This window comes from Clupea harengus, unplaced genomic scaffold (assembly GCF_900700415.2).
Source record: "Clupea harengus unplaced genomic scaffold, Ch_v2.0.2, whole genome shotgun sequence".
Classification (NCBI taxonomy): Eukaryota; Metazoa; Chordata; class Actinopteri; order Clupeiformes; family Clupeidae; genus Clupea; species Clupea harengus.
Genome location: NW_024879716.1, coordinates 7,501 through 17,500, shown reverse-complemented (window position 1 = coordinate 17,500; position 10,000 = coordinate 7,501). Strand labels below are relative to the sequence as shown.

At 46.8% G+C, this 10,000-nt stretch overlaps 2 protein-coding genes across 3 annotated transcripts in view; both read left to right on the top strand.

Annotated features, from left to right (window-relative positions):
• LOC122129974 (calcium uptake protein 2, mitochondrial-like) overlaps positions 1–1,773 on the top strand; it is a 9,314-nt gene extending 7,541 nt beyond the window's left edge. Inside the window, exons 11-12 of the mRNA XM_042704717.1 lie at positions 115–272; positions 511–1,773. Coding sequence (XP_042560651.1) covers positions 115–272; positions 511–612 — 260 coding nt within the window. The 3' untranslated portion in view covers positions 613–1,773. The remainder of the gene's footprint in view (positions 1–114; positions 273–510) is intronic.
• A 599-nt stretch (positions 1,774–2,372) lies between these two features.
• LOC122129973 (RNA-binding protein Nova-1-like) overlaps positions 2,373–10,000 on the top strand; it is a 14,402-nt gene continuing 6,774 nt past the window's right edge. Inside the window, exon 1 of one of the 2 annotated variants that reach the window (XM_042704715.1) lies at positions 2,373–3,370. In XM_042704715.1, the coding sequence (XP_042560649.1) occupies positions 3,214–3,370 (157 nt within the window). In that variant the 5' untranslated portion in view covers positions 2,373–3,213. Of the gene's footprint in view, positions 3,371–6,940; positions 7,694–10,000 lie in introns of those variants that run through there. The other variant, XM_042704716.1, reaches the window with a different exon arrangement.

Below are 10,000 nucleotides of genomic sequence, written 5' to 3'. Positions count from 1 at the left end.
TACCCAAAGTCGCTTAAACCGAACAGTTGTTCTGTAGCATTATGCCATGTTTGTAACTCCAGTGACTGAAACTGACAGACAGTCCCATCATGTCATCTCGTCTGAAAAATGCAGCCCAGTTTAAGAGAGCCGTGAAGATAGCCACAGGCCATGAGCTGTCGGAGAACGTCCTGGACACTGTGTTCAAGATCTTCGACATGGACGGGGACAACTGCCTGAGCCACAAGGAGTTCATCGGTGTGATGACGGACAGGGTCTTGCGGGGACTGAGGGTGAGGGCTCTCTGCCTAAACTGCTCTGCTTTAACACTAAAGGTTTTATTTGGAAATGGGCTAACCTTTATATGAAATGCTGCTAAAGCCAATAAGAAGACCTGTGCTTTCATTGGAGTTCACTGTTTGTTTTTGTTTTTGTTTGTGTGTGTGCGTGTGCATGTTCGCGTGTGCGCATGCGCATGCGCGTGTGCGTGTGCGTGTGTGTGTGTTTGTGCGTGTGTGTGTGTGTGTATAGGTCCAGCCCAACCATGGTCTCTCTGGGTACTGGCGTTGTGTGAAGAGGGAGACTCTGAAAGGCGCCCAGGAGGCTCTGGGAGATACGGGTAGCCCATTCTAACCTGGGACGGGGATCAGGTGTGGTCTGACTGCAGGTGACCCCCAAACTCGCAGGGGTGCAGCCAGGCGCATTTTCTCTGCGTGATTTTGAATCATTATTGTGGTTTTCTCAAGATATCCTATATTCTTTCCCTACGCCTCATCCTTTTGGGATGCCAAGCCAGAGCCCTCTCATAATATGACATAGAAACAGCATTTTGTGTATGATTGTGCAGATCAAGAATATTTATCTTCGATATGTTGGGCCTTTCGATAAGTTCACTGCTTAGCTTTACAGCAAATGTCAAGTAATCGAAGTAAAAGGTGAGATGAGGTAATGCTGCAAATACTGTTTTGAGTGTGTTTGCCCTCAGTGAGTTCCCATATATGTTTTAAAATGGTAAAAAAGTTCAAGCTTAAACACAGACCAGTTTTACTAAATCGCCAGCGGCTTTGTGTATAACTATCAAATTGAGATTGGCCAGGGAAAAAGTTATTTTTTGTTTTGTTCAGGGTTGTGTAGTGCACTTCAAAGCATGAAATTATTTCAAAGAGATACCAAATGGAGTAAATAACTGACCGTTTGACCAAGTTTACAGTGACCCTGTGGCACTTTGCTTTAAGGAGTTTGTGGAAACTGTGCTTTCCGTGGTGACCAACATGTTGCAGACTGGCTTGCAGCTGTTGTGAAGAGTGTAATCTGGCCCGATTTTCTAGAAACCACTGTCGGAAGACTTCCACTGCTTCCAAAAACAGTGATACAGTTTCAAGATGAAAGTCTTTATTTTTGTGTTTTGTGTGTGCCTTTACAAAATGAAATCTATCCTGTGTATGTGAGTTTACATTTTTATTTTTTATTTTTACTGGTGTATTGGTTTATGTGAACTTCAACCTGTGGATGAACTGTTGGCAAATGTTTTTGTTTCATATCTTTGCACTTGAATTTAGCATAACTTAAGACATGTGTGGCTGCTTTAACCATCGAGTCTATAAAGCAGAAGCCATGCCCTGTTTTGGACATTAAAATGTCCAGTCAGTGAGTTATTGTGTGTGTTTACGCCTCACTTTCTTCTGAATCACGCAGAAATTAATTTGCGATGTGGATTTTTGGTTTTCATAAATGTATTCACTTGGTTTGGTGCAGATAACATATGAGGCATTAAAATGCTATTTCATACCTAAATAGCTTGTGTTGTTTTGACTTCAAAGAAAAATGACTTTGCAATGACTTTGTGGTTGTGATTTATCATTGAATGAGCTTCAGTGCTCTAACTTGTTTACACTGCCCAGGATTTAAGAAATGATACCTGGCTTTCAAGATCAGCCTTCATTAGTTTCTTTTAAGTTATTGAAATAGTGGCATGAGGGAGATGATCACTTTGTAGATCTGGGTTTACTCAACTCTTTATTAAACTTTAATAAAGTACTAAAAGTTTTTAAAGATATTTCTGATCCCTTTCATCTCAATCTTGGTCTTTTATACGCATGACATCATATGACCCCTTTGTACATCATGGTTTGAACCTGCCATTCATCAGATAAATTAAACGCAGAAAGAGAAATCCTTGTGATGGCTTCACCTTGTCACTAAGCTGAGCTGTTGAATAAGTGTTGGGCATCATAGACGTATACATACCCAGCATTGGTGTAATGTGCGATGCTACTTTAACAGTATTTCTTTACTCATAACTTTGCAACTCCCATTGTCCCTGTGTTTCTACCGGGGTAGCCTGAGGAAAGAGGGGTTTTTTTTTTGTTGTTGTTTCTAGAGCCATAGGTCTAGTGTGTTTCAACAGTGTTCTCGCACGATTTCGCACGCCAGTTGATAGACTTTTGTTCCGGCATTAGATAAGTTAGTTCAGGAAGGCAGGCAGGCAGCCCTCCATCGGCTCTCTAACGTGGATGCTGATCGTGACGTCACGTGTGTGCCTGCGCTCTGGCAGGCAATTGGTCCAAGGATGCGCTGAACACACGGCCGCTATTGCTGCCTATGCATAGTGGCCAAGGAACCGACACTCTCAAAACAATAATTCACCATCCCTTTATTCCAAGACAACAGCATCATCACCAAAACTGTACTGGACTACGAGTCGTTGACGGAGGATATGTTTGCAGGCTGATCAATTCGAGGCAACGATATTTCTTTTAGATGTTCACTTCTTAATCGCGTTGTTAAGCACAGAAATTGAGTTGTTTACCTTTTTTCGTAGTTTTTTGTCGTGCATCATTTCACGGGAAAGCTACGCGATAGTGGCATCTTTAAAAGCTCGGAGGAAGCCACGCTGGATTTAATCGGAAGAATACAACTACGAGCCACTACACTGAAGGGTTTCAAGTGACGGGAGAGCGGTAATGAACACATTTCACTCAATGGATCTTTATATTTAGAGCTAGATGTGACGCTCCCCCCGGCCACCACCAAGCTAAGACTGGGGAAGGCTCAGGCACACATGCACCGCACGGCTTGTCATTTTACAGTGACTAATAGGGCATAACTATTACGACATCACAAAAGTCGAAACATAGAATCTACCGTTTCAGCTGCGTCTCCAGTTCACGACTTGAGTGCTTTGTCGCGGGCGGGTTCTGGAAGAACACGATCTTAACTCCAGCCGTTGTGAAAATGATGGCTGGTGGAGCTGTTCAACATAACGGGATATTCACGAATCCTCACCACAACAGTCAACAGCCCCACATGGAGTCGGATTCTCTTGATTCCCGAAAAAGACCATTAGAAACCCCCACCGAGGCGAGCAGCACCAAGCGCACAAATACAGGAGGTAAGACCGTCCATAATGTTTGGCTGCGTGGTGGGCCAATAATGCAAAAGTATTGTGCGTGTGCGGCTGTTGCAGGTTTGGCAATGGGCCTAGTTTGGCAATAGGCTAGTCTACGCCAAAGTGTCATACATAACTACTATCTTAGCAGTAATAATGACAGTTGTGGATATGCAAATAAGTAACCATAGTTAGTGTATATTCGACGGCACAGTTTTCTTTTCTAACAGTTGTTAAAGTTCTTCAAAGGCTTTGGTTATAACGCAAAGTGGTGATATTTGTATAACATCAAGTAGCACAGTTTATTTATCTGTACTTAGTTTAGTCTTTTGTATTTGTGTAGACAGGCACAACAATAAAAAGTTGCCTGCCAACCAACCAAATTTGGTTACTTGCCTACAACATCTGGAGATCTCAGCAAATAATAGTGTGACTTACCATTTAAAATGGCAATGTTGCATCTGTCTAGAGTGACCCCTCTAACCCCGTACTTTGGGGGTCTCGCTTTAATTGTCTCCCATGTGCTAGTAGGCGTGCCTAATTGAGCGTAAAATGAATGGAACCCTAAAGCCGCCCGATCTGCCCCGACAGACCCATTGAAATTCAGGAGGCAACCATAAAAAAAAGAACATACCAGATTAGTGGCTTTCTTCTTCTCCTGGCCCTTTCCCAGCGGAGAAATGGGTGAAAAAACGTCCCTAATACTTCACTATAATGACACTAACCCAGCTGGTTTCTTCTGTTGGCCTACTTAGTTTGCCAATTTGCTGGCGGCTTCTTTGACTTTTGTTTTCATCTGCTTTTAAAAGAGGGCATGTAATAGTAATAGATAAAACCAAACATTGGACATTCGGATTCGCATTGTAGCCGGCCTTCATTTGGCCTCCACTTTCCGTAGCCGTGGGCCAGTTGACCTCATTTAAACTTTTGAATGCAACATAGTAATATTTAGCCTAGTTGTTTGTTTTTGTGGAAAGTGTCGCAGGCACCTGACACACTTGTGAAGGCACACTTGTGAAGCTGTAAACGTGACGGAGAACTTTTGCGGAAAGAGTGAGAAAACATCACAGCTTGTGGATTTATGGAGTTTACTTAAGAGAAACAAACAGAAGAGAAACGTGGGTGGCGTACACTGTTGCGCATACCAGCTGCAACATGCCACAGCTATTTGTCTTGCCGTGGCAACAGAATTCCGTAATACATAGCGTTGTATGGGTTACCAACCCCAGCTTGTAAACTAGTAATCACACGCCTCCCCGCCAGCTGATATTGGGTTACCAAGACGACACGTGTGGTAAGACTGAAAATTGGTATTGAGAGCGCGTGGAATTCGATTAAGGCAATTTATGTATTTTCTCTCGCCTCTATTATGAGGGAATATGACCGACGCTAACAACTGCGGTCTAAATGAAAACTAAAACTCTGGGGGACTTTTACTGGAACAATTTATGGTCTTAACCACCATAACTAATACGCATTGCATACACACACCATACAAGTACACCTATTACTATGAGTATGGTCTTAACCACCATAACTAATAAGCATTACACACCATACAAATACACCTATTACTATGAGTATGCTAGGCCAATATGTAGGTTCAATTTAATAGGCCTATTGTAGAAATCTATTAATATCACTTACATAACATAACAAGTATTGTACTTTGAAAAGTGGCATGGCTTTAAAACAAGTTTTAGGTGGATTCCTGTAAGTCATTTGTTGATAAAGGTCCCCTGTACCAATAGACACCTTTGTTTGACTCCGTTGCCTAATTTATTTTAGAGTGCGGATTGCAGTGTAATTAGGTTTTATGACAACTCCTTGTGAATAGTTCTGTTTATATTCTATGAAATTGCTTATGTGTTAGTATCAGATAATTAGTGCCGAAGATAAAGTTCTAATCAGGTGATACATTGCATCACATGTAATAGAGGAATGTATTTGAAGATTTAATTAGTGTATTTTGTCTTTTGTCATGGTTGCCATATTTGTCCTGTGAAGGATTTGCATCAGATGTTCAGCATGTGTTTGTATGTGTATGCCTGCAGAGGGGGTGTGTTTGCATTAGCACATTAACAGATATGTGAGAACACATGTCGTTTCTGTGTGTGGCAGGGTCTGTGTGTTCACATGAGGAGAGGGATAATGTCAATAATCAAAATTCCATAGGAATGTGTGTTTTCATCTGCTGATTTGGTCACAGGTGTGTGTGTGTGTGTGTGTGTGTGTGTGTGTGTGTGTGTGTGTGTGTGTGTGTGTGTGTGTGTGTGTGTGTGTGTGTGTGTGGTGTGTTTGAGAAAAGGACACAGGTGCCCTTGTGGAGTGGAGTTGACGTGAGTCGACTATGAATTTGCCAGGTGGTGGGTAGGGGAGGGGTCCCTATAGAGAGAGAGAGAGAGAGAGAGAGAGAGAGAGAGAGAGAGAGAGAGGGATAGAGGAGGAGGAGGAGGAGGAGGAGGATCCAGCCTTACAGAATGTCCAGCCGATGCACTGGACGTGATTGGCTTCTCCGATCAGAATGCCTCCCAGTGGCTCCCTCAGTAATCAGGGAGAGGAGAGACACAGAGGCTTTGCAACTCCTCTGCTGAGGCACTGAATTAGGCACATGTGCAAATTAACAAATAGATAGATAGATAGATAGAATAAATAAATAAATAAACAAACAAACAAATAAATAAATAAGTAAAAAAAGCAAACACATGCAGAGACAAAGACATATATTTGTTAACACAAGGGAAAATCACTAAGATGTGAAGTGAATATGAATGATGATATAATATGCTCTGTGAGCTAAGCCAAGCTTGCGCTGCCCCTCCCCCCCCCCCAGTCTTCACCATATACCACCACCACACATACGCCAATTTGTGTGTCCACCGCCTCTCTATAGGATTTATAGGCAATGATTTACTGTGGCCGACCCCCGTAGGGACTCTGCGGCAGCGCTTCACTATTCTGCCATTTTCCGAGAGGCGAAAGAGAACGAATGGGAGCCGCATTCTCAAACATGGCTGTCTTGAGCTTTTTCTCTTTATCTCACTCTCTTTATCTCTCTCTCTCTCTCTCTCCCTCTCTTTCTCTATCTTTTCATTTCCTCCTCGTCCAGTTTTTTTTCCCCTCATCTTGCACCTCCGTTTCATTCACAACACACACACACACACACACGCAAGGTCACTGTTCTTTTGTCTTTCGTCATTCCTTTCTCTCACTGTTTTCTCTCTCACTCTCGCGCGCTCTCTCTCTCTGTGTTTCTGTCTCAGTTCCGCACACCATACGTTGAACGTCCATCTTTTCATATTTTACCCAATTGCGATTGGGGGTTGCTTCTATAGCGCCTTTATAGTGCTGCGTCAAAGGAGTGCATGGCGGTGGGGGTGAGAGGACTTGGTGGCAGTAGAGAAGAAAGCCCTGTTTCTCTTTCTCTTTTTGGTTGGGGGGGGTGGAGGGCGGGGGGGGGGTGTGTGGAGAGGAGATGAGGGGATGAGGGAAGGGGGGGGTTGGTAGTGGTAGGGGGTGGGGGTGTATCACGGAGAGGACGGGGGTGGGGGGGGGCAGTGGGTGATTGGACACGCTAGGTGCCTCTCTCCTCACTGCACAATGCAGCACAGGGCCAGGACTGGCGATGAATATGGATGAGAGGCAGCGGAGAGAGAGAGAGGGAGAGGGAGAGAGAGAGAGAGAGAGAGAGAGGAGCAGAGAGAGGGAGAGACGGAGAGCGCACAACGAGAGAGATAGAGAGAGGGAGCAGGAGAGAGAACGAGAGCGAGAGCGAGAGGGAAGGGTGATGCAGTGAAGGAAGAACCTCAGTCCAGCGCAAGGAGCTGAACAATGCACAGCGGCTCTCCCTTTAATATCCAGTAGCATAGGTATTAGCATCTTCATCCAATCTCAGCGCAAGCAGGCGACAGAGCAGGAGCAGGAGCAGGAGCAGGCGAGAGACAGAGAGAGACACAGAGAGAGAGAGAGAGAGAGAGAGAGAGAAGGGGGCCTCTGATTGCGGAGCATGGAAGGGATGCTGTGCTGACGTTCGCCGCCAGAACCCCCTCCCCTACCCCCCAATCCCCAACAACCTCCCCCCCTCCCCCTTTCCCTCCCCTTTGCCGCCCCACGAATTTTTTTCGGAGAGACACACAAACCCCGGGAAAGAAAAAAAGCGGGTCGACTGGGCGCCGCAGCCGTTGGCATTCCTCGACGCCCGCCGGCGTACCTATGCTCTCCGTCCCGTCGTCAAGGTGCGTTTTCCAGCATCAGCCCTTGCCTTCGCCACTTTGATGGCCATCTGACACGGAGAGGAAGCACACCCCAGCGAGAAGAGCAGAATGGGTAAGAGAGAAATCCGCCCCCCAACCCCCCCCCCCCCCCCCCCCTCCCCCCCTCACCCCACAACCCGCTCCCCCTTTGCTTCCTCTTTTGTTGACTTGTTGAATCTAATTCATGGGGTTTGTCTCTGGGACTGACGCCTGTTGTCATTTGTCTTCTCAAATCCTGTAATTTCTGGTTTTTTTTTGTTCCTGTCATCATTTGTTCCTCATTGTTTCCGTGTGTGTGTGTGTGTGTGTGTGTGTGTGTGTGTGTGTGTGTGTGTGTGATGTGTGTGGTGTGTGTGTGTGTGTGCGCACACGCTTGTGCTTTTCACTCCATCGTCCTTGCGGTGTCTCTTAGGGGGCAGGCTAACCCTTTTCAAATGCAGAGGCGTTTGGGTGACTGTTGGATTTGGAGGCTGATGAGTTTTGTGGCGATGGTCACAATACAACCAAGGGGGGGGGGGGGGGGGGGTATTCAGAGTCTCAATGCCATGTTAACCACCATCAAACCACCATCCCCGACCCCCCCGGTCCACCCCCCCACCTCCTTTGCCGACCTCCCCACCATTCCCCTCTCACTCGTGCCCCTGACAGCATTAACAGCGAGTGTGAGTGTGAACGTATGGATGTTTGTCACTGGATCATGGGTTTAAGCCCACCAGCGTTTGGCGTAGCTTAACCCTGCCTGCCGCCACGTTCTGCTGTTCTGCTGGGCATTTCCCCCGTGGCGACGAGGAGAGCAACAGATTGTGCTATTTACTCTAGTACGCCACACCGTAGAACCTGTTACTCATTCTGCCCCGCGAGTTTGCGCACCGCATGTCAAATTAGTGACAGAAAACACTGCCGCAGGAAGGGAGGGAGTGAGATAGAGAGAGAGAGAGAGAGAGAGAGAGAGAGAGAGAGAGCAAGGGAGAGGGGGAAGAAAAGGGAAGAGCAGTGAGGAAAAAAGGGAGGAAAAATGACTGTGAACATGGCTGCCATCTCTCCGTTTGTAGCAACAAAAGTGTTACAAAGGGGAGGAATAAGACTGTGGCCTCCTGTCAGTTCGCTGTCTGTGCTAACAACAGGTATGCCACACATAGACACAGACTGCTTCCGATGGTCAATTCAAAAAATGGCCTCGCTGGCTTCTATCGTCGTGGTAACAATTGTCTCTTGTCATGACAACCCTCCCCGATGTTCTCAGTAGCTGTAGAAAGCTAACTAAAGAAGGGTTCTTAGGAACGGGAAGGGGGAGCCAGAGAACAGGAGAAAACCCCACTGACCTCAGCTGTGACAGAATGACATAAGTTTCACCCTCATCACCAAGGTCACGGTATCACATCGGCCGCTTTCCCTCTCTCTTCCCTCTCTCTTCCCTCTCTGTTTAACTCTCTCTCTCTCTCTCTCATGCTCCCCCGGCCTTGCTGCTCAGTCTAGATGAGGGGAGGAGTAAGGGATGGTTTCCCTCTCCCTCACAAAGCCCATCAGACTTTAAATGATTGTCCTGTTTGTAACAATGCAAGCCCATTTGGCATCGTTTTGCTCCTGCATCAGGCTCCCAGGGCTGGCCTGTCATGCCTTGTCTCCCCCTTCCTTTCCCGCTTTCAATCAATCTCATTCCTTCTCCTCGCCTTGTTCATCCTCGTCCTTTCATTGAGCTCTCTCTCTCTCTCTCTTTCTCTCTCTCTTTCTCTTTCTCTTTCTCCAGCCATTTTCCGATCATGCTGCCCCTTGCTTGCGTCAGGCTTCCTCTACTCCGACCTGCGATCATATTGTCCTGTGTGAGCCGCAGTAGTCTGTAGCTTCCCCCCCCGCTATCATACTGATCAGCTGCATGTCCATCCATGCGTAGAGCATCAGCTAACTGGCTACGATGGCTGGCCGGCCGGCCGGACGAATAAATAGCTCTTAGTTTGTCTATTTGTCCTTTCTCATCACCGCCTATGTAGCTGTGTAGCGAAGTGTATCCTTCAGTACCCCCCCTCAACGGCTCCCACCTCCTACACACACACGCACACACACCCACACACGCACACACACACACACACACACACACGTGTCCTTCACGTAGCTGTGGCCGCAAGGTCCAAATGACACGGCGGCGTTAGCCATCAGTCATCGCAAGGGGGGCGTGAGGTAAAGGCAAAGGCAGAGAGCGAGCAGGCAGAGAGGCAGAGAGGCAGAGAGGCAGAGAGGCAGGCAGAGAGACAGGCAGAGAGTCAGAGAGGCAGAGGCAGAGAGACAGGCAGGCAGAGAGGCAGAGAGGCAGGGAGGCAGAGAGGCAGAGAGGCAGAGAGGCAGGCAGGGAGGCAGAGAGGCAGGCAGGGAGGCAGAGAGGCAG